This window comes from Odocoileus virginianus, chromosome 17 (assembly GCF_023699985.2).
Source record: "Odocoileus virginianus isolate 20LAN1187 ecotype Illinois chromosome 17, Ovbor_1.2, whole genome shotgun sequence".
NCBI classification, from domain to species: domain Eukaryota; kingdom Metazoa; phylum Chordata; class Mammalia; order Artiodactyla; family Cervidae; genus Odocoileus; species Odocoileus virginianus.
Window position 1 is genome coordinate 46,813,532 of NC_069690.1, and position 27,167 is coordinate 46,840,698.

Genomic DNA, 27,167 nt, shown 5'->3' on the forward strand with positions numbered 1-27,167 from the left:
CCACTAGGCGCTCCCTGCTGTTTCCCAACCCCCCTCCTGGCTTCCCTGAGCCCCTCAGCTGTCCTTCTGTCCCCTCTGTCCCCTCTAAGACTTCAGGATTCACCAGGGCTTCTGGGAGCACATCTGTGTGGAGGCCAAAGGTCCCAGCCGGTGTCACCGTCTCAGTGTGGTGACGTGTCGAGAGGAGCCCTCTGCTTGCCTGTCTCTGAGGCAAATCCCTGCCCCGGACCTTGTCCTTCTCCCCTGGACGCTGGCCGCTCCAGCCCCTTCTCTTGGCCTCAGTTTTCTCGGTGGCCAAAATGGCCTCTGAGTCTGCCCGCACAGGACACCGATGTTCACCTCCCCTCCCCGCCCAGTGCAATAAAGATGCCCCCACATGTAGGCAGCATTCCTCACCCTGCCCACCTGTTCCTGCTGGTGCCGGAGGGCAGGGCTGGGTCAGTAGGGGCAGCTGACCACCCTGTGATCTGGGGATAGTGTAGGGGAAGGGACCGGACTCCCCAGATCCAGACATGGGGGATCACGGCTGCCCTGTCAGACAGGTCCTCTCCCGCCAGCTTCATCGTAGCCAGAAGGAGCCCTGTCCCATCTGGACCTCTGACCTCCTCCAGAGCTTTCTCGGAGCTTTGCGTGGCCAGGACACCCTGTGGCTCCCTGTGACCTTGGCCCTTCACTGCACTTTGCCTCCGCCCACCTTCCCATCAGGGTCCCAACCTCCAGGGACCCCTCTGTCCTTGCATGTCCCCTGTAGCAACTGTCCACTGCTGTGCTGGGGGTCTGAGGACCTTCCTGGGCTGCTGTTTGCACCCTGGCATGTGTGTGAGCTATACTGGGTCTGACAGGGTTGGGAGAGGCCCAGTGTCACATCTGGGTGTGGGGCTGGCTTGCACTGTTCCTGTGGCCCCAAGACCCCCAAGCACTATGCTCTATGTGTATCTTAGATACCCCGGGATGGGGTGGGGGGGGGTCTTGGAGCATCCACCCAGGAAGACAGGGTATAGTAGGTATGGTCAGGGGTAGCGTAGTGCTCTCTCCAGCTGAGCTTCCTGACAGACAGAGGTGATGGGTGGGATGTTGTGAGTGTTTGGGGGGTCATGCCAGTTTGTTCCCAGCTCCAAGCTCTGAGACTCTGTCTCTCCCCCAGTTTTAGTCCTGCAGCAAGACCTGGTCCCCAGCCCTCCCTGGCCCACAGGTCCTGCTCCCCCGGAGTGGCTGCTGCCAAGGTCTGCATCTCAGCTCTGTACGGCCTGAACCCAGCTCCTCCCTGCACAGCACTTGCTAGGAGCCCGGGACTGTCCATGACCACCTGGCTCCTGGGCTAGCTGCCTGCTGCTTTTGTTCCAGAGGTGTCCGTGGGAGCCTGGCACCTTCCCCTGGCTCTGAGCCACTCCTCTCAGCCTGGGAACAGACCAGGCAGCCGGGCCCCAAACCTGGGGCGACTAGGGGTCAGTGTGCGTGCCTGGGCCAACTTTAACGGGCCACAGTGGCACAGAAATCATCTTGTGCCAGCCTTAGGCCCCAGCCCCAGCCCTCAGCTGCAAGAGGCTGAGATCTGGGCACTCCCTGAGAGGCCCAGCTTCCAAAGCCGCCTTCAGCCCATTAAGGGGTCTCACTCAGCTGCTCCCAACAATGTCCAGGGTGGTCGATCTTGGGAGCTGCACTGTGATGCCCAGCCTGGATTCCCAAGGGTTCTGACCGCTGAGTGTGAGCCTGAAGGGGCTTATGGACGGAAACTGGAGTATTTGGCAAGGAACAGGGAGGACATGGGAAGGAGGCTGTTGCAAAGTTACCTCCTTCAGATACTAGAGCAAGGGTGGTGGCAGATGTCCTCCCCATGTGCTGCCAATGACCTTCCTGTGCCCAGGGCAGGCATTACTAGTCGATTGCAACACTTTCCAAGCTGCATGTGGACACAGCCTCAGAATCCTTCTTAACCCAGCTTTCAGTGTGGTCACTACTGTTTCGTAGTCTTGTGTACCACAGTAGAAATCCACTGACACCCTGAGTGAAAAGGATGTCACAGGAAGAGAGCCAGCACCCAGTTAGTGTCGGTGTGGCAGAATTCAGAGGGATAGATGTGTGTGGGGCTCCAGGAACAAGGGCTCTTTGCTAGGTGAACGTGGGGATTATCATGGGTAGAGTAAAGTTGGGACCTGTCAGGGTTGGCAGGACACCGGTTGAGGGTGGAGTGGTCTGGTGGGGTTCTATCCAGAGGGTCTTTTCCCCTCTGCTGAGCCCTGGAGGGTGGGCTTGACCCATGAGATGGGCAGTTGAGATGGTTCGACTCGGGTTTTCTGGAGCACCAGCCCGCCCTGCCCCCACAGTGTGGCCAGCTGTATAAAAGCGTGATTCTCGGTCCCATAGATTGGGGGCTCAGCCAGTCATGCTGTGGGGAGCTGCCTTTGGGACTTGATGTCAGACCCTGCTGGCAGCCCCTGGCCACAGCTCAGGGCTCAGTGGTGGGGAGAACTTTCTAGTAACTCAAGCCTCCAGGGAGGTGGCCATGTTTTTGTCAAGGCATCATGGAGGGCGGGGGGCATCTATTGTGGAAGGCCTTGCCCGCATGGGTGTGCAGGGAGCCAGCGGGGAGCTGGGGCAGGACCCTGGTGGCATGATGGTGATTAGAGCCCTGTGTGTCAGGCCGCTGGCAGTTTGCTAAGCCTGCAGGGTCTGCACTGAGCTCTGTGGGCCTGGGAGTGGGGGTCTCATGGACCCTGCGGTGGGAGTCCCCTGACCTACCCCACAAGGGACTCTGGTCTGCTGCTTGGCTGGTCACAAGCCACACCCCACCCCATGCCCAGACCTGGCCAGGAGACAGTCAGCCTTCTGAGACACAACAGTCGGTCTTCTCCTAGGAGGGTGGACCCTGCAAGGGCCGCAGGGGGGTGTTGTCACCTCCCCAGCCTTTGGGTCTGGCCTGGGGCAGGTGGGGCACCTCAGGCTGCTGGGAAAGTTCTACAGCAAAACCCAGGAGAGGTGAGGTGCCATCAGGTGGGGTGGGGACTGACCCCGTCAGGCAAGGAGGGTGCATGTAGGGGGCCAGGGCCACCCCTCTTTGCTCTCCAGCTGAGAGACTTGCAGCAGGCCTGGGGTCCTCCCAGGCACCTTCTCTGGTGGGGTGACAAGAGGCGCCTCCTACCCCATGGCACCTATTTCCCCTGTAAAGTGTCCCCACCCTTCCATCTTCAGACCTTGCCCTCTGAGCAGCCCCCACCAGGGGTGGGCTGCCTGCTGGCTCCTCTCCTTAGCCCACTTAGCACACTCCCCACCAACACCTCTGACCTTCCCAGATGTGGCCAGCAAGGGCCCCGGGGGATGCTGGCAGGGGCTGGGTGTCCTAGGAGACCAAGGATCTGGTCTGTGCTGCCCCTGCCCAGCTCTAGACTGCCTCCACATCATTGAACCCATTAGGTGCTGATGGTGTCACCTTTTTGTCCCCTGTTAATGCTCACATTACGGGTGGGGTTGTCTCCTGGCAGCTCAGAGCATGGGACCAGAATGGGGGTAATCTCAGTGGGCTGTTCGCCGAGGCCCAGGGCTTCTCCCTAGAACTCAGCAGGGGCTTTCAGGGCTCCGAGGGCAGCGGGGGCCCAAGGACACAGCGTGGGCTCACCTGTCAACTGGGGCGATCGCAGTAGCCAACCTTGGGGGGGTGTGAGAGCCTGGGAACAAGGGGATTCTGGACCACGCCACCCCGAAGGAGTGCAGGGTTGAGGGGCTCTGGCCCTGGGTTCCAGGGTATCCGACCCCCATCCTCTGCTCCCTGAGACCTCTTCAGAGCCCACCACCACCACATTCTCCTCTGCAGAAGCCCCTTTGAGGACCTGAGGCATTTCCCAGGCCAGCTACAGCAGCCCTGGCTTCTGGTCACAGAACAGCTGCTCTGATTCATAAAAAATCATTTTTTATTTTCTTCAATTCAGAGAGTAGGGTCTTGTTGGGAAGAAGAAAGGGTCCTTTCTGTGGCTGAACTGGGAGGGCTTCTCTCCTTCCTCCCTCTGCCCCCCACCCCAGATGCCCACCCGCTCTTCACACTCCCCCTCCCTGGCCACCCCACTCAGCTCCAGCCCTTGCCCACTCTGTTTCTTCTTCCATCTCCCCATCCTTACTCCCCCAGTCCTAACTCCCCTTCTGGAGTCCCAGAGGGTGGGACTTTATGCAGACTGGAGATGGGGGGAGGAGCCCCCGTAGATTCCTGTCCCCTGATCCCTGGCCAGCAGTTCAGGGTCAGAAGTGGAGGGACAGGCATGGCCATCACCCTCCCACTGCTCCCCGAAGGGTGCGGCAGGAAGGAGCCCACCACTCGGCCAGCTGAAGGCCGGCTCCCCCGAGGGTGGGTGGGCGGGAGGCCCAGACCTCCCGAGGGGTCACAGGGGTGTCTGTGCCTGGGTAACGGGCGTCTGGGAAGGAGGAATTTACAGACTTCTGTTTACCAAAACGAGGCCCCGTAAAACATTTAACAGCAGCCAATTAAAGGGGGACAGCTGTGGCACTTTAACCGCTCCCCCCAGTACACACACAGGCCTCTGCCCACCCCACCCCACCCCCACCCCCACCCTGGCCTGCCCCCACCCCCGATGGCCTCGGCCAGCTTTTGTCAGGTCTTCCAGGAGCTGCATTTCATCTCGGAAACATCTGCTCCAGATGTGTCTCCACTCACAAACCAGGCGAGGCGGCCAGGCTCCCCAGACTCAGCCGTGCCCTCGGCATTAGGGGGCTGCAGAGGGATAGGGCTGGGGGGCAGTGGGCATCTCCCCTGTATCCTCCCACGGGCCTGGGGATGTGAGCCCCTCGGTGGGGAGATGCCCAAGGGACTTCTCAGAGCTTTTGCAACACACTTGCTTGAAGGGAACCTCCAAACAGGGCTGGTAGGGGAACGTTCTGCAGGGAGCACCTCTTGAGGATGGGTGCCACGGCTTGACCTCAGACCTCGGCTTGACCTCAGACCTCCTGATCCAGAGACCATCCTCCTGCATCATTAGGGGCAGGATGGTGGATATGTCGAGGGGGCCACCAGGATCAGGGTGCAGAGTGCACCCTTTGGGCTGGGGGCCTTGACCCTGGGGGATCCCAGAGTGTTTGATGCCTGTGTGGTTCCCATTCTCTCACAGCTCCTCGTCCATCCCTACCTCTTAGCTGGGTTCCTCAGCCCCACCCACACTGGCACGGCTCACCACCCCAGCCTCAGGCTTGCCAGGGGGCTGCTCCTGGGCCCCTCATACTCACAGCAAGCTCCAGGGCTCACCCCTATGCACCCACAGAGATTGAGCTGGCCTCCACCCTCTATCTCAACAGCCTCAGCACCCAGGCAGGCCAGCCTCAGGGCCTCTGAGGACCTGGGGCCTGGAGGCCTGTCCTGCAGCTCTGAGCCTCTCCTTCTAGAAAGGTATTGGTCTCGTGTGTTCCATGGAACCTCCGGCCGTGAGTTGCCACAAGGAGTTCCAGTGAAACAGCAAAGGGCTTCTGTCCTAAGAGGAATTTAGAAAACAGTAAATGAGCAGGTCACACGGAGCTAGCTCCCTGCTTCAGACTTGTCTGTAACTTTGTCGTGATGCACTAAGAGGGATGTTGGTACCCCTGCTCCCCAGGCATGGGGCTCACGGCCCCCTTGTATCAAGGCACAGCTATGACCCGGCTTGAACACTCACCCTGGGACCCACCACCCTCCCGCGGGGCCCGCAGCCTCGGGAGCCTGCGCCAGCCCCTCCTCCCTGTGGCCCCTGCTCCCCGGGGAGACCCTGGGATTCCTTCCTGCTCCCTTGTCACAGCCCAGGCGCCTCAGAAGTCAGGTGGGAAGCCGCCCCCAGCAACCCGTCACTCTTGGGACAGCTGTGGGGTCCCCAAGAGCAGCTCCTCTGGGACTCATTTTCCATGGGGAAAATGTTAAGAGCATTAACTCAAAGCAGGAATTTTGGAGCAAGACAGCATCCTGTCCACCCCAGCCCAGCCAGCTCAGCCATCCCAGCCGCAGGCCTCCGCCCGCCCCCACCCCCTCACCGCTGGGCCTGGTGGAGAAGGACCAGCTGTGAGGAGCCACATTGCAGGTGGCTCTGGGCATCCAACAGACACGCCTCCATGGCTGTGCCTGGTCTCAAGGTGCCAGTGCCTAAGGGGCCTCCTTGGCCAAATGTTCGCTCTTTCTGTCTTCATCACTTCTGGGAGGCAGGGTGTGTGTCCCAGGTGGCCAGAACGAAGTCCAGGGTGTAGTTGGTGGTCCTCTGCTGGGCAGGGCCAGGCCAAGAAGACAGTCCAGGCTCCTTAAAGGGACAGAGAGGGGCCTGCTTGACATGACTCAGAGGCTCCAGGGAGGGTCTCAGGCCGGGGACCAACGCAGGAAGCTCTTCTGGGGGGCGATGCCACCGTGGCTGGGGACCAGCTCATTGTGCCGATCTCAGAGCACTGAGGAAGCCCGGCCAGTGGACAGCCCGGTGCCCATGGTCTCCAGCCAGGCAGAAGCTGGCCACACCCAACCAAGTCAGCCCCAGGGCGTGGGCTACTGAGCCCAGAGTGGCTTGCTCACCTGGCAGCTACAGATGGTACAGGCCAACGTGGTGTCCGGCCTTGCCTCTCTCCTCTCGGCCTGAGCTGCGAGGGCCTCCATGTCCACTGCGTGTGACCGCCACATCTCCCTCCTCCCCAGACACCTCTCCAGAGCCCCTTTTGTTGGCCTGCCTCGAAGCTCCCGCACTGCTAAGTGCTGCTGGGAGAGAAATCAAAGGCTCCCTCCTCCATCCTCCCCTCTCTCCCCAGCCCATCAGCAATTCAATTTGTGCCACACCGGAGGGATGGTATTAGTCGAGTCAGAGTTAATATGATGTATTGATGGGTTGATTTCCCACCGGCGGGCTGCACGCGGGCTCTGCGGGGCGTAACTCCTGGGCCACCCGCCGGCTTCTCACCTCCCTGGGGTCAGGGCGGGTGCAAGCCTGTGGCCCAGAGGCGCCTCTATTGCAGTCTCCTTGCTTCTCTAGCTCCAGGATACCCCAGATTTTCGGGGAGTCTGGCATCCACCTTCCTACCCATGAGCCACTTGGATCACCATGGAAACAGCAATGTTCTCTATGGGCAACATCGTTTCTATGGAACCCAAAAAGGCAAGTGCTGGCGTGGGTCTGTGAGGGATTGCATGGGGCCTGGGACACAGTGAATCCTGGAGGGGTGGAGGGCAGGGCTGAGGGCTTCTGGGGTGCCAGGTGAAGGTGGCCAGCCTGGATGAACCGTTCTCTCCAGGCCACACTGTAGGTACAGGGGCCGGAGGAGGATGGGCCTGCTTCTCAGGCCCCCAGAAAATTTATGAAGTGTGGGGCCCAGGACCACGGCCAAGCAGCTGGTTGCATGCCGGGGTCAGGCAAGCATGCTAAAAACACAGCCATGCTCCGTGAGCTCTCATCACCCAGGTGGAATCATCTCAAACAAGCGTGGCCCTGAAGGAGTGGCACCCAGCTCCCTCAGCACCTGGCCTTACCCTGTGGCACCCCCCCTGCACCGACCCACTCAAGCAGCTCAGGGTTCCCAGGGGCAGCTCAGGGGAGAATACCACCTGGTGGGGGTAGGGGAGCCCCCTAGAAGTCTGTACCTCTTGCCTCATTGAGCTAGACAGCAGAAGGCCCAGCCCCCAACCCACACCAGGGCTTAAGGTCAGAGGGGTCAGGGGTGGGGGGTAGGGGGTGGAGGCAGCAGCAGGGGACAGGGGCAATGGTGTGCCCCCAGCAGAGAGAGGAGGGACTCCTACCCCAGGGCAGGAGATGTCGCTGGAGAGGGTACGCTGAGGTTGGAGCTTTGCTGATGGAAACATAGGGCTGGTGGAGTTGGGAGGGCATTCTGTAAGAAGGGTGTGCTTACACCACGTGCACACGCACACATGTGTGTATAAAGGCCCAGCCTTCAGTGAGCCCATGAGAGATGTAGCCACCTAGAGATGAGACAGGTGTAGGGGGAGGCCTGAGACCTTGGTGCCCCGTGTCCAGGATTTTTCTTGGGTGGGGTGACACTTCATCTGCGTTTTAGAAAGATCTTCCAGGGGTGGTGCCCAGGAGGCTGGGCTTAGTTACTGTGTTTAGATGACAAGTGATCTGGACTTGAATGGGACCATGGGATCCCATGGGGGGCCTGGATGGGGCACGAGGGCCAGGGGGCCCCAGATGACCCCCATTTATAGCCCAGGCTGCAGGAAGGGGTGTACCTGCAGAGGAGCAGTTCAGAGGGGAGGAATGAGTTCAGCTTTCATGCTGAGGGGCTGGGAGGCGGAGGCCACCTTCCCAGGGGGTGACTGCACACTCATGGTGGGGGTCAGTGCCAGAAGGGCAGGTTGAGAGGTTGATCCGGCTCAAGGAGAGGGGCCACCCAGGTGAGGAGGATAAATAAGGACAGATCCAGCTCCAGGGAGCCCCAAAATCGGGGCTCTGAGTGGGGGCAGGGGGAGCCCCAAAATCGGGGCTCTGAGTGGGGGCAGGGGAGGGGCCCACACAGTAGCCGGCAGGCTTCAAGCGGCAGCAGCTAAGGAGGAGAGAATCCTGAAGGTCTCAGCGGAGGAAGGGGACCCCAGAGCGGTGACCACATGAGGCAGGTTGGGGGTGGGCCTGTGGCCAGTCCTCTTGCCCTCCCACCACCATCCCCCCGTTTCCTCACAGCCTCCCACTCTGTGACCTTGGGGTGTCTGTGTCCTGGAGCCCACCTGGCATCTTCGTCCAGGCTGGATGGCTGAGGCTGTGGAAGGCCTCACTCTCACTTGGCCCAGCCCAGGGCTGGTCAAGCTTGGGTGGGGGCGGATGACACCCTGCCTGCAGAGGGGCCAGGAGTGCTCCCCGGCCCCATGAAGGGTTCGGACAGACACTGGATGCCCAGGGAGCCAGCCTCCTCGGGGTTGGAGCCCAGGTGCTCTGCTGCCCAGAGGAGAGCCCCGCGTGGGCCGCGGCCTGAGTCCCTCCACCTCCCACATCAGCCCCCGCGTGTGCTGCTGTTTTGACAGCGCTTGTCAAGAGCAGGAAGGTGGTCCCAGCCCCAGAAATCCGACCCAGAGCTAGGGACCCCCTCGAGGGTGTGGGCCGCTGGCTTCCAGGAGCGCTGGCGGCCTCCTCAGCTTCCACAGTGTTGTGGCGGAGCCCCACCCGAGAACACTTTGGTTTTGGAAATTGAGCTAATTAGGTTTAGCCCAGGCTACCCTCTTCCCCTTTGCTTTAATTAGCAGGAAATTGACAAGGAATTTACAGGACTGAGGACAGTTTTACAAGTTCCAAATGTTTCTTTTGTTCCCTCTCTAGGCTCCAGGCCATCCAGGCTGCCCATCCGCCACCCCAGCTGGGTGTAGAGGGGGGCGGCCCCTCTAGGTCCCCAGTAACCCAGCCCCAGCTTAGGGAGCAGTGGGTGTCCGTAGGGCTGGCCAGGGACCCAGGTAGAGAGCAAGGCACCCCAGGTTAGGGGGGACCCAGGCTGACCCCATGCAGGGAGCTGGGGGTACGCCCCCCAGCCACTCAAGCAGGGTGGGCCAGAGCTGCAGAGACATCGAGAGCCCAGTGTGGACTAGATAGGGATGGGCATCTGGACCGTTCTCCTTTCTTCCTTCCTTAAAGGATCACCCTAGCCCCTGATGCAGAAGGGCTGGGAGCCTCTCAGAGCTTTCAGGAGGTAGGTGGGCTGGGTCCTTCACTCCTGGCCCATTCTCAGACACATGTCTGGCCGGGGCCTCACTTCCTCCCGGGCAGGGGTGTCTTGGCACTTACAGGGGCTACTGAAGGCCATCCGTTTTGCTGTCGACAGTGCGCTGTCCCGCTTTCAGGGGCTGCCTCAGATAACGCTCCACGTGGCTGGGTGTCCTGAGCTCTGTAGTGGCCACATCACAGCACAGCTATCCACTCTGAGCCATCCCCCAACTATAAGCCCCTAGAGAAAGAAATGGCAACCCACTCCAGTATTCTTGTCTGGGGACATCCCACGGACAGAGGAGCCTGGTGGGCTACAGTCCATGGGGTCGCAAAGAGTCGGACACAACTGAGCGACAAAGCATACAACTTTAAGCCCACAACCTCCTTAGCCTTTAGGGTTCTGATGGCTGTTTGTAAAGAACTGATCAGTTTGCACTCCTCCAGCTCGTGTGGGGTTGGGGGAGATGCCTGCGGCCCCAGACTTCACCCCCTGCGTCCGGTGAGGACACACTGCCTCCTGCTCCCACCCTCCCTCCACTGATCCGCAGAGTTATGGGAGCTGTGCTCTTTTCAGTGCTCATCTCTTAGGGGTGAACATAAGTCAGAACCTCTGGGACATGGGGAGTCGGTATTGAATGGGGACAGAGAGCTTCAGATTGGGACGATGAAAAATTCCAGAAATGGACAGGGATGAAGGTTGCACACCACGAACATAGTAGCCACTGAACGGCACACTTAAAAATGGTTAAAGAGGTGATGTTTATGTTAATATGTTTTCTGCAGTTATAAACCTTCCCTGAAAAGTACCAATGGGTCAGGGTCAGCCAGTGATGGTGGGGAGGCACCTGGAGCAGTGTCTTGGGGGCACTGAGCCCTCCAGCCCCTGCCTCGGGCTTCCTGTTGACCTCAGCTCTCTCGGCACGCAGATAACTTCTACCTGCGCAACCTGCCCCCCCAGCCCACGCTCCTGCCCGCCAACCACAACTTCCCCAGTGTGGCCCGGGCCGCCCCTGGCCACCCCATCGGCTCCTGCAGCCGCGACAGGAGCGAGGCCAGCCACCTGCAGAAGGGCACCAAGGAGTTCGACCGCTTCCTCATGGGCAAAGAGAAAAACGGCAAGGCAGCTGAGGGCAAGGAGCGGCCGGCGGCGGAAGAGGATGTCGGCCGGGGGCGGCACAAGCTGGTGCTGCCTGTGCCAGGGGACTCTCACTGCAAGGAGGGCAGCGTGGCCCGGGGAGCCTGTGAAGGCCGCCCCAAGCACCTGGCCTCCTGCCTTCTCAACACCAAGGTGCTCGACGGTGAGCTGGGCCGGTCCACACTGGCCAGCTGTGCGGGGGCCGTGCTAGGGCGGCCAGGTGTGGGCATGCCGGCCTCTGGACGCTGCACCAAGGAGGTGGCGGGCCCCACAGAGCCTGGGCCAGCCTTCAGCGAGTGCCTGGAGCGGAGGCAGATGCTGCACCATGCCGTGTCCTACACAGTGCCGTCCGGCCTGCCCGCGGGGCCGCCCCCTCCCCTCAGCACGGCTGCGGCCGGCCCCTTCCCCTGCCTGCAGCTGCATGGGGGCCCGGATGGGCTCTGCCCCTTGCAGGACAAAGTCCCCCGGGACCTGAAGGCCAGTGGGCCCACCTTCGTGCCTTCCGTGGGACACCTGGCCGACAAGAGCCGCCCCTTCCAGGCGGCTGAGGCCTGTGCCGTGGTGGGTGAGGGCAAGGATCGGCACCTGGAGGCGGCCGCCGCGCCTGACCATGCTGCGCCTTATGGGGTCTCCTATGCCCACCTGAAGGCTGAGGGCAAGGGCGAGCGGCGGTCTGGGAGCTTCGAAGCGGCCCTCAACCCCCGGCTGAAGGGCCTGGAGTACCTGGACAGCGCCGGCCCTGAGGCCCCCTTTCCTGGGCTCCCCAAAGCGGGTCTGGACAAAAGCGGCTACTTTGAGTTGCCTGCCCCCTCGCAAGACTGCGCCCGGCCTAGTCACCAGGACCCACTGGGCGGGAAGGTCACCCAGGCCTGCTGCACTTTAGACAAGGCTGCCAGCAAGGAGACGCCTGTGGGTGCCCCCGGGGCCCAGAAAGTGGCTCGCATCCGGCATCAGCAGCACCTGGTGGCCCCTGAGGTAGAACCGGGGAGCAGCGGGGCCGAGGCCAAGCGCAAGTCTCTGGAGCTGGCGTCTCTGGGCTATGGCGGGCCGCCCCCGCCCCCATGGAACGTCCAGTCAGGCCAGGGGGCCCCCATGGCCATTGGTGAGGAGCGCAAGGCGGGCGCCTATCTGGACCCCTTTGGTGGCACCCTGCAGCAGGCCGCCCTCCTGCCGCAGGACCTGCCTGCCCCGCCCGACGAGGTCTCAGCCATGAAGAACCTGCTCAAGTACAGCAACCAAGCGCTGGTCGTCGGCCAGAAGGCGCCTTTCGTGGGCCTGGGGGGCCTGAAGGCCAGCTGTGCCCAGCAGGACGGGAAGTTCCCAAACTCCAAGGGTGCAGGCCAGGCCTCAGGCGAGGTGGAAAGGCCTGACTGTGCCCGAAGCCGGGAGCATGATGCCACCCACAGTGATGGGGAGGTGCGGCAGCCGCCAGTGGGCATTGCGGTGGCCTTGGCCAGGCAGAAGGACACGGTGAGCCGGTCGGAGTCAGCCTACGGTGCCAACACAGGACGGCAGGGCCGGGCAGCCCCCGCCTTCAAAGGTACGGACCCTCCACGGGGCGGGGGGTGGGGGTGTCACTGACCTGCCCTAGTCCACTCACCCACGGTTCCCAGGGCTGGACCCCGGGCTTTCGCACCCATCACCTCCCCACGTCTGCAGTTTTTCCTGGCGCTGAGCTGACCTGCCCTGCGCCTTTCCTGTGAGACTCACGGGGCAGGAGACCCCTCTGTTCATCAGTCTCCTGGCTTGAAGTGGGGTTCCTGCTTGCTTTAGCTGTGGCTCCCCAGCCAACCCAGCCCTCACCCCTTCTGCCATCCCCCCACCGTGCAGCTGGCAGTGGGCCCCGCTCCACCCACCCACTGGACCTGGAGGCCGAAGAGGAGAGGGCCCGCCTGTGTGAGGACCGCCTGGGGCTTGCTGGCCGCGAACTGCTGCTGCAGTAAGAACCAGGCTGCACCTGTTGCTGGGGACTGGGCCATGCCCCTGGGGGTGCCCAGTGGGGCCACATGGGGTGGAAGAGCTGGGCTGGGGGTGGCTGGCGGCCATGCGGAGCCCTCACCCACCCCCATGATGGACAGGGACAACAAGGACCTCGTGGAGTTCGCCCGGATCCACCCATCAGGCGGCTGTCCTGGGGACCTGGCCCCCCATCTCATGATCGCTGGGGGATCCTCCCTGCAGAGCGGCCAGCTGGCTGGGGACCCGGCCCCCCACCCCCACCCTGCCCACCCTCCTTGGCTGCCCCGCACCCGCAGCCCCTCCTTGTGGATGGGAGGACATTCCTACGGTCAGTGCTCTGAGGGCAGGTAGGGGCACGGGGCAGGAGAAGAGTCTTGGCGGGGCATGGTGGTCAGTGCCGGCCCGGGGCCCTGTTTCCTGCTCTGCTCTGTCTGACCCCAGTGCCCTGTCTCCACAGGCCTTGGGCACCCTGCCCTGCACCAGAATCTGCCCCCCGGCTTCCCTGCATCCGTGCCCGGCTCCATGCCCCCCGTCTTCCCCCTCTCCCAGGACGCCCCCACACAACTAGTCATCCTGCCCTCTGAGCCCACACCCCACACGGCCCCCCATGCGCTTGGTAAGGGCCTCTCAGGCCAGGCTATTTGCATGTTGTGGGGGGATCAGAAGCAGGTCTGAGGAAGGGAGCAGCCCCCTTGGGCGCTGGGGAACGGGCAACAAGGCAGCACCCGGCCAGGGCCCGAGAGACAGGTGTGAGGCAGATACTTGAGAGGTGAGGGCCGGAGGAGGTCCACTCGGCTGGGATGCGGCCCGGTCATCCTGTCTCCGCCGAAGCTGACTGCTCTTCTGGCCCTGCCCACAGCTGATGTCATGGACCAGGCTTCGCTGTGGCCCCCCATGTATGGGGGCCGGGGCCCCGCCTCCCACATGCAGCACCCCGGCCAGCTCCCCGTCTACTCCCGGTCCCAGTTCCTGCGGCAACAGGAGCTCTATGCCCTGCAGCAGCAACAACAGCAACAGCAGCAGCAGCAGCGGGCCACTCAGGCCCTGGAGCTGCAGCGGGCCAGCCAATTCCAGGTACCCACCCCCTGGCATGCCCAGCTGGGACCCAGGGCACCCCTGGCTCCCTCTGTGCTTCAACCTAACCGGGTCCAGGAGTCCCCACTGCCCACTCTCCCCGTCCCTGCCCTGCACCACAATGCCCTGAGCACTGGGGGCCCCGGCTGGGCTGAGCCTCTGCCCCACCCCAACAGCAGAAGCCTGAGGACCACCACCTGGAGCTGGAGGAGCCCGCCCAGGAGAAGGCCTTGAAGTCCACCCACAAGCCAGTTGCCTTAACCCCCACGGCCAAGGGCACCCCCTCACCAGCCACTGCAGGCCCTGCGAAGCTGTCACCCTGCTGCCACTCTCCCGCCCCGAAGCCCCCCCCCGCCAGCTGCCCTACACCACCACCGCATCCTATCGCCCCGTGCACTTTATCCGTCTGCCCCACCGGCAGCCCCGGGCCAGGCTCCAAGCTGCCCAGCGCCGAAGACAAGAGTGGGGAGGGCCAGCGGCCCAGAGCCGACCTCAACACGTTGGATCCAGGTGAGAGCGGGCGCACTGGGCTGGCCCTGGCCTGCCTGCCCCCTCCAGTCAGGCCTGGCACCTGCCTGGTGGGCTGAGCTGAGAGGGGACCATGCTACAGGGCTTGGCCCCTGGTCCCCTGCAGGGCTGTCCTCACCTTCCCAGTCCCCCTGATGGGGCCTGGGACAAGGTGGCCTGTCCCACTGCTCTTGCCCTTCCTCCCTCTCTTGTCCTTCTGAGGGACCCATGGGAAAAGCACTCAGGGTTCCTGCCCCTGACAGATGGGGCAGGGTGAAGGTCAGGCCCAGCCAGCTGGCGCTGGAGCCTTGAAGATGAGAAAGTGCCTGGCCTGCCAGTGATGGTGGCAGGACCACGGGGCAGCAGCCACGAAGCTGGGCAACACAGAGCTCATTCTCACTGTGGGGGCCCAAAATGCCACGGCTTGGGCCCGAGGCAAGGAGCGGCAGCCTGCGGTGAAGGGTCCAGGCCCAGCCCGGCCGCTGCAACCACCCTCCTGCCCACTGCCCGCCAACTCCCCACAGCTATTTGATTCTCTCTGAATTAGGCTAAGAGTTTACAGTGGAAGCCCATGTGGCAAACATAAAACCCGTCCCAGTTCCACAATAAGGAGGCTGAGCCAGCCGTGGTTGTGTGTGTGTGTGTGTGTGTGTGTGTGTGTGTGTGTGTGTTTTAGACTTTTTTTTATTTCTTTTTTTTTATTGTAGTTAATGGGGCGTAATGCCTCTGACAGGCTGCCAGCTCGTTCTGGTTCAGGGAAAACCCTGATTCAAGTATCTTGTTTTAAAACCCCCCCTTTTCTGGTTAGCCACACCACATATGCCAGAGGTGGCCTCCAGGGACCCCCCCCAGGGATACACCCCCCCCCCCCCCCCGCAAGGCTGCGGCTTGAGCTGGGGAGCTCACAACTGTCCTGGTCAAGGACGGGCCTGGGAAATAGCCCCTCCTGCCCCCCGTGCTCTTCTGCCCGTGTCAACACACCGTGTCCCCATTCCTGCCTGGCACGTTTCACAGGCAGAGGGTTGGCTGGGGACCCTCCCCGCAGGTGGAGCTGGGATGTTGGAGGCCACCCTCATCCCCAGCTGCTCTCCTGACTGCACTCCTGTCTTGCAGACCTGCCTCCCGGATACACATGCCCTGCGGCGGCCAGCTCGGGCTTCTCCCTGCCCCGCAGCGTGCACTCATCTGACCTCTCGGACCCTGAAACTATGCAAACTGCCCCACTGGGGGCCCAGCCTGAGCTGGCCAGGACGTTCCCGCCCGGAGAGCTCTGCCTCCGCAGCCCCCAGAAACTGGAGGAGACTGGGCTGCCCTCAGGGACCAGAGAGGCCACCCAGGACCTTGCCGCCACCCCCCACCCTGCCGAGCGGGGACCCCCGGGGAAGGCAACAGACCCAAGCCCACTGGAGGGGCTGCGAGAACTGCGGTGTGGGGCTCTCCTCGAGGGAGGGGGCCCTGAGGCCTCTGGCCAGGCTGATTCTACTCAGGGAGGAGGGGCCCCAGAGGCAAGGACCATGGAGGAGGGGCGGGAGGACGGACAGCTGGGGCCCTTGTTGGGGGCTGGTCCCCAGGCCGTGGAACAGCCGGTGAGGAGCCTGGGCACCCTGAATCAGGCCGAGCCGGGCAAACAGCAAGGCCCTACAGAAGCAGAGGCAGAGGAGGTGGCCGAGTTGGAGGAGGCTGAACTAGAAGAGGAGGAAGAGGAGCAGGACTGGGGTTCGACTCCTGACAACAGCCAGCTGCCCGGGGAGCTGCCCGGGCTGGACGCTCTGGTGGCAGCCACCATCAACCTGGGGGACCTGCCCAGCGTCGGCCCACTGGACCCTCCGCCCCCCACTGTCCCTGGGCCACCCCGCACAGCTCCCCTGCCCCATAGCTCAGGGATTCATGGAATTGCCCTGCTCAGCGAGCTGGCCGACCTGGAGATCCAGCAGCAGAGGACTGAGCCAGCCCTGCAAGGTGAGCCCCATCCCACCCAGAGCCCCAGAGCCCCGGGAGCTGGACCCTCAGGCACAGGGTCAGCCTTCAGCCCCACTCAGTGGTCCCCACAGTGTGGCTCCGGGTCAGGAAACCAGGCAGGTGCGCCCACACCTCCAGCATCACCTCCATTCCCAGCTGCAGGTTGGGCCATGGGGGCAGGGCCTCAGGGCCGGGACTGTGCCTCTGATGGTGGTGTCAGGAAGACCTCTGGGATTCTCACGATGCCCTGGGGGGCAGGGGGTGTGCTCAAGGTTGTCCCCATTTTACCCACAAGAGTGCCAAGGCCCACAGGTGGGGGGGTGGGGGGCCCAGGTCACTAAACGATGATCTCACAGCCAGGAAAGGGGAGGAGAGATGGCGCTCTCTCTGCAAGCTATCACCACCTTGGGTTCTGCAGCTCCCGAACCTGATACCTGCATTGGGTCCAGCTAAAGACACGGTGACCCTCGCCTCCCAGGCCCTGGGAGGAGGGGCCCTGGGGAGTTGAGGCCCCCCTAAGCCTCACCAGGCCCCTGGAGCTGACCTGCTGGACAAGTTGTTCCTGGGCTCCCTGCATCCCACCCAAGGGCCAGGCCTCCGCTTAGGCCTCTCTAGCCCTTAGGTCCCCCCAGGGACTCCACCCAGGCTCTCCCAGCTGGAATCCTAGGGGGGAAAGGGGAAGCACCCCCAACCAGGCACTGTACCTGGTTGATATTTATAGAAAGAACCCAACAACGTTCTCAGCTGGCCTGCCTGTCTTCTCACCGTATGAACCTCTCACAGCCCACAGCCAGCCGCCAGCACCTCTTGTGCTGCGTGGAGATAAGCGAAAGTTCTTGTTAATTTCCCCGAAGGCCTCTGTGTCACTCCTTTGCTGTCTGACCAGAGGGGCCACCACTGTCCTGGTGAGGAGAGTGAGCCAGTGAGCCCTCGCCGGGCACGACCCCTGAAAGGGTGAGGTGGGATGGCCCTGGGCAGGGGGCTCTGCTGCCCAAGTCACCTTGTGAGTGTGGCTGGCGTGAGGGTGCACTGAGCCAGTGCCAAGCACCATGTGTGTGGCCACCCGGTCGGTGCCTGTGAATGCCTGCTGGACCCGTGCCCATTCATTGAATGGATGCTCACGTGTAGACCACGTGTGTCCCATTGTGGGCATAGCAGCTGCCAGTCCAGGCCAGGCCCTGCTGCCACTGCTGGGTCTCCACCCCACCCTCCCCTTCTGGAACCTGCAAGCCCCCACTCTCCCCTCTTGTTTCTCCCAAGCCCCCCACCCTCCCTTCTTAGAGCCCTCAGGTCTTCATCCTCCCCTTCTGTCACTCCCAGGCCCGCCCCTTCCCACTGTCCCAGTTAATTGGCCGGTCTGCGCAGCCTCTCAGCTCTGGAGCTGTTCCTTACAAGCTCAGTGACTGCTTTGCCTGAAATTAATTAGGAAATCAGCTTGTTTTTGGAGCAAAAGGCAGGACTCACAGAAGGAGAAGATGGGAGAAGAACATCCCGGGAACAGGCCGGGATGTGGAGGGGAGAGGGAGGGAAAAGATCCCAGAGGGTCAGCAGGGCCTCCCGCCCTCTCATCCTTGAGTACGTCCCCCCTGAAGTACATCCCAGGCTTGGGAGAGCTGCTGAAAGGCCAGATGGGGATCCCTGAGAAGTGGGAAAGAGGCGGTAACCAGGTTGAGGAAGGTGACGTGGCCCTGGCTCTGTAGCCAGGCCCCAGGCTGTTTGCTCCACTCGCATCGGCGTGGGCGTCCAGAGTCCTCACTGCCCCCACCGGTAGGACTTGGCCCAGGACCCTGGCTTATCCCCCATCTGGGCTCAAGTCCAGGGAGCTCAGTGGGCAGGCTGCCCAGCCCGCAGACCTCCATTCCAGCTAGGGCAGGGACTCAGGCCCCAGACAAAGCCTTGAGGTTGGGAGGAAGTCGGGACACCTCTGGCCATTCACTTGTCTGACTGTGGATTTTTAGGCCTGCCTGCAGGGGCCCATCCCTGAAGTGCCCAGAATGCCCCACTCTGCACTTGGAGCAGCCAGCAAGAGCCATGGTGTCCACTACACTTCCCATCTACCCTGGGATTTTGTGAAGCCCAGGCTCCATCCCAGAGTATGGTTGCCCCTTCTTTCCTGAGTGACCCACCCAGTTTACTTGATGAGCTGAGTCCAGATCCCAGACCCCCTTTTGATCTGCTACACTCCCTCCTCCCACCTGCTCCTGGCCCCGAGAGGCTTTACCAGCCTGGCTAGTTGGGAGAAAACCCAAGTCTTGGGCCTCTTCTGTACCTGTGGAGCCTCAACCTGCCTGGAGAGCCCATCCCACATCCCTCCTGGGACAGGGGGTATAGACCTGGAGGCTTAGTGGGTAGGACTGTTGTTGTCTGCCCCTACAGCTCCCTGAACCAGAGAGCATGGCAGGGTCTCGTTTGGAGCCCAGAGAAGAGCCCAGCACCACCAGCACCCCTGCCATCTCCTTAAGCCCCCCATTCCTGCCCCCCGCCAGAGCTCACCTGCAAGACTTTGCCATCTTAGCAGGCTTAGCCTGAGGAGTAAGTGAGGGACAGGGAGGTGTCCTCGCAGTCACAGTGACCTCAAGGGACAGGGAGACCCTGTGGAACTTGTAGCTGAAATGGAATTTGCAGGTATCAGTGCCCCAGCTTGAGGTGGAAGAAGAAAGCCCCTGCAGCCCCTCCCCTGTCTTCCCAGGGCACCTTTGACCCAGCACCCCACCTCTGGCCTCGACCCAGCGCTGCATCCAGAGGGTTGAACTTCCGGTGTCCACCTGTGCTCTGTCCCATTACTGAGAGTGGGTCACCCCATCAAGGCTGTGACCGGGCACCTCTATTGTAGTTACTCAGTGGGGAGTGTCTTTGAAATGATGTGATATCTCGTTCCTCTTCAAACATTGGATTCACTCATTAATTTATTTATGTCAGTGTAACTTGTGGATATTTATTTACTTCAGTCTGTTATAATGTGTCACTTCACCATTTAATCTGGTGATTGAATTATCTCAGGTTTGGCCCCTTCCGCTGGATCGTCCTCTGAGCTTCCTGTGTTCCCAGCTCACCTGAACCTCTCAGCTTACCCCAAACCTTTCCCCATTTTTCTTGGGGCAATGTCCCCAAGAAGGCTGATGCCTTTCCTCAGAGGATATTAGAAGCCAAGTTCAGGGTGTGGGTGTGCTCATTAGCACTGGGGTGTTGCTCTCAGGTCTTCTTCGGGGGCAGAATTGGCTATGTGTTCTAGATGTCATGACTACCCACTATACACCTCCAGCCCTAGGAACACTGCCTGACCCCACAGGGCTCATCCTGGCCGGTCCCTCCCTGGCTGTAGCTCATAGGATCTGCCTACCTGCATGTGCCCTACCCCCACCCCCACCCCACTCCCTGTATCTGCCACCACCCCCTCCCCGTGGTTGTATTCAGCCTCAAGTCTTCACTCCAGGCCTGTCTCATGAATGGACACTGCCCTCCACTGGCCAGGCTCTGACCCCGCAACGGGCCATCCCTCCCCACCCACCAGGGCTGTGACACTCCGCATTTTCATGAATCTGGAAGAGCGCAAAAATGCAAGGCAGTTGCTGTTAGAGGTGTAATGAGACCCATGCCTTAACAAAATCGTCTGGTCACTGTCCTGTGGACTTGTGCCATTCCAACTGGCCTGGCCCACAGTAGCCAAGGGTGACATCTCCCTCACCCAGAGCTGAGGCGAAGGCTAGGTGTCTGACCCAGGACCCGTCTCGTTCCCAGCCACCTCACCCTCATTGGTCTGAATGTCTCAGGGAGCTGGGCAGCCTGTGGGTGAGGGAGGAGGGCGGGAGCATGCTGCAGGGTGGAGGTAAGGAGGGGGTAGTCTGGGCTGGGCTGAGATGCAGGCTGACGTCAAGAGACTCTCTGAGGGACAGTGTGTGGCCTGCTGTCATCACACTGACCCTCATGTCCCCTGCAGAGGAGGAGGATGTGCTGGCCTTCAACCTGCAGCGCCTGGCCACCCTGGCCTCAGCCTGGTCCCTGGTCGAAGCTGCTAACCTGGACAGCCCCGCCTCCTTGGCCCAGCCCCCTACCGCTGACCCCTGCAGGGCTCCTGCGCTCACCCCCCGCATGCAGATCCTGCGGCGCAAGGACACCTGGACCCCCAAGACCAAGCCTGTGAGTGGGGTGGGGGGGCCCTGGTTGCCCCCTATTGCCCACTGCCATGACGGTGGGTGGGGCCTCGAGTGCCCAGGCTGGCCACCTGCCCATCCCATCGCGGTCGCGTAGCTGGGCTCACGGGCCTCTGTGCCCCTGCCCACTAGGTGTGCCCACTGAAGGCTGCCATCGATCGGCTGGACACGCAGGAGGTGGAGATGCGCGTGCAGCTGGCGGAGCTGCAGAGGCGCTACAAGGAGAAGCAGCGGGAGCTAGCCCGGCTGCAGCGCAGGCACGACCATGAGTATGGCCCAGGCTGGCAGTGGGGCGGGGAGGGCGGGAGTGCAGCTTGTGCAGACGCCCCCAGTTCAGGGCAGAGGCGGGCACGGCCCAGCCCAGGGCCATCGCCTTGTGGCCAGGGGTCAACCTGTGTGTGCTGGGGTGAGTGGGAACTGGAAGGGGGGGGTGCCTGGGAAGGTCCCCAGAGGCAGTGGAACCATGAGGCAGTCACCCAGCAGAGAAACCAAGGTGCGGTATGGTGTAGGGTGGAAGAAGTACGCAGCAGAGGCTAGTGCAGGACAGAGTCTTGTCCTTGGGTGGTGGGGCAAAGGGTGAGGGTAGTGCTTTCAGAGAGGGGGCCAGGGCAAGGTTGAGCTCTGGGGGGCAGAGGGAACCCCAAGTTTGTCATAGCAGTAGTGGCAGCTCACCTGACTGGTGTGTACAGGACGGCTGGAACTGGGAAGCAGGGATGGTGGGACTCTGGCTCAGCCATGCCCTCCACGGGGTGGCCAGGCTCCCCAGGCCCAGTCTTGGGACAGCTGGCTGCCACCATATCCCCCAAGGCCAGTGACCTCTGCCGGACTCTTGCCAGAGAGCCAGGAAGGGCATCAATCTCTGACCACCCTTCCTACGGTCCCCAGGAGAGACGAGAGCTCAAGGAGCCCTGCCAGGCGAGGGCCTGGCCGGCCACGGAAGCGCAAATACTCCAGTTTGCTGCCTGCCCTGCGCCCCAGCGACAGCAAGAAAGTCAAGTGAGTCCTGGGTGCAGGGGTCCCGTGGGGTGCCTAGGGCTGAGGTTAATCGATGAGGCTGGGCTGGCCCAGGTGCCCTTAAGGCCTGACCGTTGGGGCTGGGCTCCTCTCTGGCTCCCGGGGCCACAAGAGCCCCCCTCAGAGTTTCTCCTGAAGACCCAGAACCCCAGGCCAGACGTGGTGGTGAGCGTGGCGGTGTCCCGGGCCCTGAGCTCAGGGCAGACAAGCCCCACCTCCTGGGCCTGGCACGTGGCCACTCCAGCCCCACGCACCTGGCTGTGGCCAGGGCGGTGGCATACCCCCTGCCCGGCCCCAGCCCCCGCCCAGTCCCACAAGTACGAGGCGGCGTTGCGTAAAAGCCTCTTTATCTGCACCGTATAGAGTCGTTGGTCACGCTGCGGTGCTGCGCACGGCTGCCGGCACGCGGTTATTATCCATTACCCGCCCGGCGCAGTCGTTGGCGCACTCCCGGGCCTGGTATAATTGTCCTTCTCGGCTACAAATTGCCTCTCCCGGCAGGCCCATTTGCATAAATCCTCGAGTTCCTCCAAACACGATTGGCGCGGCGTGTACGCACTGCATCAATCCTGATGATTTGGTAATAATAGTTAAATCGGCACTAAATGGTTCCTTCAATTAAGACAGAGGCAAAAAATTAATCTCAGGGCTTTATGTCACAAAACATTAGCAAATGCAGAGAAGGTTACAGGGAGGGGAATTCTCCTCGGCTGCGGGCGGGGGAGGGGACGCACCATATGGCTTGGGGGAGCCTCCGGGGGCTGTCCCTCCACCCTGCCCAGGTGTCATCCCGAGGGGGCTCCAGGGGGCTCCCTTTGAGGACTAGCCAGAACTGGGGGGCTGCTGGCTAAGGCCAGGGCCTGGCAGGGGGCCTTGTCAGGGATCCTCTTGTCGAGGCTGCCCCACACTTGTCTCAGACCCACCTGGCACCAAGAGCCAGCCCGAGCCTGGAAGCCAGGTCCTGGTGCTTGCATCTGGCCACTTTCCCCACTGACCTGAGAAAGCAGGCCCTGGTTGGCGGGGGACGGAAACCAAAGCCAGGGCCCTCCCTTCCTAAGGACTGGGGTTCCCTCCCACCTCTCCCCATCTCGGGCTCCTCTCCACTTTCCATCCCTCTTCTGGGCCCCTACCCTGCAGTAGCTGCCGACAGTTGGGCTCAGGCAGGAAGTGGGAGGGCCAACGCCCGGGGCCACGCGTGGCTGCGGGCTGGCTTCCTGGCTGGCCTCTCTGGGCAGGAAGGTAAAAGTTGACTTCTGGCCACACAAGGCCAGGGCCGGGTCAGGGCCCTCAGCCTCCACCTGGGACTCCTTTTCATTAATGCTATGTGGGTGAGGGAGCGGGTAGGTGAGAGGCCCAGCCCCCAGCCCCTGTTTGCCCAAGGACAGAGCGGAGCTCGCAGCCTCACACCTGTGGGACATGGAACCAGGCTCAGAGTCAGTGGCTCCCAGGGTCTGGGAGCTGGGCTAGAGGGAATTCGGAGTCCCTCCTTTGAGACCAGGAATTGAAGGCAGGGGACAAAGTTCTGAGGGGTCTGAGCCCAGCAGTGGGGGTCCCAGGGGGCTGGGAGGCAGAGCCTGGGCACGAGTTTCTGTGGCCACTGACCCCCCATCCTTTTCCTGACCATGGCAGAGCTGCTTCAAGTGGACCCCATTCTCGGCAGACTCTCCTCACTCCCTCTTTTTTCCTAATTGCGGTAGCTGCTGGCCTTTGGACTCAATAAGGGCCCGGCCTGGGACCGGCACGATCCCACCCCCACCTTGCAGAGAGACACAATGAAAAGCACCCCCACTTTCCAGGTAGAAAGACTGAGGCTACAGCCCAGGAGGCCACAGCCCAGGTCACACAGTGGCCCAGCCAGCTGCAGGGCTGTGGCCCCTAAGCAGTGGGCAGAGGGGGCCGGCTGGGTAGCAGGTGCCCCAGGGGCTCAGCACTGGCTTGGCTCGCCAATGCCCCCCCCAGCAGTTCTGGGTGCTTGGAGGAGCCTGGCCCAGGGACACAGCCTTGGCTAGGAAAGAGGCAGGGCCCTCACAGGGAGAAGTGGGTCTGCAGACTTAGAGCTGCACCACACACCCCCGCCACGTGGCGCCCCGGCTGCCACCACAGGGCCTGTCATGGGCACCAGGCCCGGGTGCCCCGGTGTGACCTCCGCCCCCCATGCTCCCAGGGCTGTGCGGTCTAGCCTGAGCCTACTATGTGCTGAGCTGCGGGGTGGCGATGATGAGCCTTCGAAGAAGCGAGGCCGGCTGGAGAAGGGCGCCTACGTGGGCCTGCAGCCCGCGTCTGCGGTGAGTCCCCGCTGCAGCCTTCCCCTTGGGCCGGGTGCAAGATGTCAGACAGACAGGACAGGGAGCAGGCGGAAGACCAGCCCCAGGATGAACACTGCCTCCCAGCCCCGCCCTGCACCACCACCCAGCTGGGGTCCCCTTGCTCAGATGAGCAGATGAGGCCCAGAGAGCTGCGTATGCCTCACACAGAGCCGGGCCTCTGAAGGTATGAGAGGAGCTGGTTGTGCTCCATGACACCCCCCTCCTCTGCTCACTACAGCGTGAGGAAAGGAGCACATAGGTGTCGTGGGTCACAGGACGCACTGCCCTGGTCACAGGTGGATGATGCATACCTGGTGCATACCTGGTGTAGTGGGTGGGCCAAGGACAGCTATTCCTCCCTTGGGATGGGCTTCCCCCGGGTGCCAGGCCCCCCATTCCTTCTCAGTGCAGTGGGTACATCCTACCCCACCCCTATTCTAGGGTCCTGGGAGGGACAGGCGAGAGGTGGGTCTGAGTCTATTGTCACTTTGCCTGTCCCTCCCCTAGTAGGAGGCTGGTCCCTCTCTCCAGGACAGGACAGACGTTTGGGTCCTTGGCCTCCCTCCCCAAACCTGAGTGGGTTGGGCTCCTGGGAAGGCTGTGAAATGGGGGAGAGACAGGCACAAGTTGAGGCTCCACTGGGCAGACCCTGTGCCCGGGGGGCCAGAGCCCTTTCAGTCATTTTGGAGGGCAAGGCCAGTGACCTGCCACCTCCCAAGCCTACCTACCAGTGGTAGAAGGGAGGCCGGAGGTTGCAGGGCCGTGGCTAAGGGTTGGGGCACCAGTAACTGCAGCTTCCACCTGCCTGTTCACAGGAGAAGGTTCGGTGCAAGAAGAGCAGCAGTCAGGGCGACCTGGCATCTGCTGTGGCCCACAAGGTGGCCCAGCTGAAGCCGAAGGTCAAGAGCAAGGGGCTGCCCACTGGCCTCAGCCCCTTCCGGCGAAAGGAGGCCACCCCAGGGGGTCGTATCCGGAAGAAACTGTCACGAGCCAAGAATGCCAAGGCATCTGGGATGGCCCGGCACCCACAGCCTGATGGCAGCATTGGTGGCAGGGAGGCACCTAAGTTCCCAGCCCAGCCGGCAGCGGCCACAACACGTGAAGCAGGCAAGTTGTTGGTCCGAGCATCGCAACCAGGACCTCCACGCTCATTAGGGGCTGGGGGAGGGGGTGGTCAGGGGCTCTTGAAGTGTGCTGGACCCAGGGAGACCCTCTTGCTGGCCTAGGATGGATTCTCCGTGTCCCACCCCCACACAGGGGGCCACGGGGAGGAAGCAGACAGCTGGATGCATCCTGGAAAGAGGGGTTAAAAATAGCCCTTCTGCCTGCTCCAGCTGGCCTTCCTGCTGTGTCCGGCCAAGTGACCTGGAGAGGTTATCTGGCCCCCAGCAGACACACATGTCCAGAGACAGGGGCCTGGAAAAATAGATCCTTCCTCTCTGCCAGCCCCTGCCCCCTCCTCCAGGTCCCGCCTGGGAAAGAACAAAGGGAAGGAAGAGGAAGCAGGAAGACAGAGGGCATCTGGCAGGAGGATGAGTGAGGGAAAGGGGCTGCCCCCGGGGGTGGGGACCCTCAGCCCTGCAAGGTGGGGGCCCCAACTGTCCAGCGCGTAAGGAAGGGAGATTGAGACAGAGAGAGGGAGGTCAGAGAGGCCGCCCCTTCTCCTCCTGGTCTAAACAACCTCACCTGGACACCTGGCCCAGGTGTCTGCCCTCGGAGCAGCCCCCATACGACAGTGACAGACTCTGCTCGGCCCCCGACACATCCGCACACATGAACCATCCGCTCCCCTAGCCACACCCCAAAATGGCGCTGCTCTGATGCCAAGTTACCTGGATCATCCACCTCCCCACAGACAGCGGCTCAGACAGTGAAAACTGTGATGGTCTGCTGGAGACAGAAGAATCCCCCAAGGAGCCCGGGCTGGTGCTACACGCTGGGACCCGCATGGCCATGCTGGGGCCCTCGCCCTCCTCCGTGGTCAAGATGGAAGCCAACCAGAAGGCCAAGAAGAAAAAGGAGAGGCAGAGCTTGCTAGGTACCCAGGGGGGGCTGGGCTGGGGCAGGCCGGGCCGGGAGGGGCCCCGGGAGGCAGCTGGGGCTCCTGTGACACCCACCCTCCCTCCCCAGGGGCCTGCCGCCTGTCCAGCCCCGAGAATGAGGTCAAGGTCAAGCGGAGGACGGTGAAGACCAAGGTGGGCAGCAAGCTGGAGCGGGCCCCGGGGCGCAGGCCCCCAGGGGGGCCCGGCAAGAAGAAGGCCAAGGCCAAGGGCGGCCTGCGGGCAGAGCCGGGGGCCGCGCCCAGCAGGGACGCCCTCTGCGGCCCCGCCCGGGCCTTCGCCTGCCATGAGGAGGGCAGCAGGCTGGCCAGCGAGCGCCTCAAGAGAGCCACACGCAAGAGCACGGTGCTCCAGCCGGGGCTGCGGGTGAGGGCCGGTGGGCGCCCCGGGGTCCTGGGCTCAGCAGGGGGGGTACTGGATGCGGAAAGCCTTTGGGGACCCTCACCCCACTCTTCTCTACTTGCTACACCAAGTCACACCCTGGGACTCATACTCAGGGTCTGTCTGAGTCACTCCACGGGCACACTGGGGGCAAGGAGGTTTGTGCCACCCTCACCTCACCCCTCTCCTCCGACAGCGGAAGAATGGGGCCCTGTCCATCGCCCTGTCACCCCGCAACGCCAAGGCCATCCTGGGGAGGGGCCGGAAAGCGGGCAAGGTGAAAACCAAGGCCGTTGGCAAACAGGTAGCATCCCTGCCCCAAGCCCAGGGAACCGGCCAGCCCTGACCACCCACCCCCACCTGTCTCAAGGGAGCTGACCCCTCTGGCCCCCAGGGCAAGGGCCGGGCAGTCAGTCGGCTGCTGGAGAGCTTTGCGGTGGAGGACGACTTTGAGTTTGAGGACAGCAGCTGCCTCTCGGAGGATGAGGAGGAGGAGGAGGAGGCCAGTGGCCCCCTGAGCGCAGAGCAGAGCGCCGCCCTGGGTGAGTGGCCAGGAAGGGGCTCGGAGCATCGGGGAGGGGCAGTGGTGGGCAGGTGGGGGGCCGGGCACTGACGCCCTGGTCTCCGCAGCACGCTCATGCACCATTCACAAGGAGGACCTGCAGGACGGGCTGCCTGTGCTCATCCCCAAGGAGGACAGTCTGCTGTATGCGGGCAGCGTCAGGACCCTGCAGCCCCCTGACATGTGAGGCCCCGGCGTGTATGCTGGGAGGGCTGTGGGCAGGGTGGGGGGTCTGCAGGCCTATCTCATGCTCCCGTTGCCATGCCCTGTCCCCGCCTCAGCTACAGCATTGTCATCGAGGGTGAAAGAGGCAATCGGCAAAGGATCTACTCGCTGGAGCAGCTGCTGCAGGAGGCGGTGAGGGGACAGCCCCTGTTCGGCTCACCACCCCAGGGAGGTGGGCCTGATGGCACCCAGC

General features: G+C 62.5%; 1 protein-coding gene across 1 annotated transcript in view; it reads left to right on the forward strand.

Moving 5' to 3' along the window:
- BAHCC1 (BAH domain and coiled-coil containing 1) overlaps positions 1-27,167 on the forward strand; it is a 60,451-nt gene that overhangs the window by 27,271 nt on the left and 6,013 nt on the right. Inside the window, exons 4-22 of the mRNA XM_070479714.1 lie at positions 6,972-7,094; positions 10,568-12,316; positions 12,607-12,715; positions 12,855-13,063; positions 13,193-13,351; positions 13,595-13,809; positions 13,986-14,319; positions 15,430-16,275; positions 20,213-20,412; positions 20,559-20,695; positions 21,312-21,422; positions 23,605-23,725; positions 24,562-24,857; positions 25,606-25,784; positions 25,877-26,172; positions 26,384-26,491; positions 26,582-26,729; positions 26,818-26,932; positions 27,031-27,106. Of these exons, the coding sequence (XP_070335815.1) occupies positions 6,972-7,094; positions 10,568-12,316; positions 12,607-12,715; positions 12,855-13,063; positions 13,193-13,351; positions 13,595-13,809; positions 13,986-14,319; positions 15,430-16,275; positions 20,213-20,412; positions 20,559-20,695; positions 21,312-21,422; positions 23,605-23,725; positions 24,562-24,857; positions 25,606-25,784; positions 25,877-26,172; positions 26,384-26,491; positions 26,582-26,729; positions 26,818-26,932; positions 27,031-27,106 (5,531 nt within the window). The remainder of the gene's footprint in view (positions 1-6,971; positions 7,095-10,567; positions 12,317-12,606; positions 12,716-12,854; positions 13,064-13,192; positions 13,352-13,594; positions 13,810-13,985; positions 14,320-15,429; positions 16,276-20,212; positions 20,413-20,558; positions 20,696-21,311; positions 21,423-23,604; positions 23,726-24,561; positions 24,858-25,605; positions 25,785-25,876; positions 26,173-26,383; positions 26,492-26,581; positions 26,730-26,817; positions 26,933-27,030; positions 27,107-27,167) is intronic.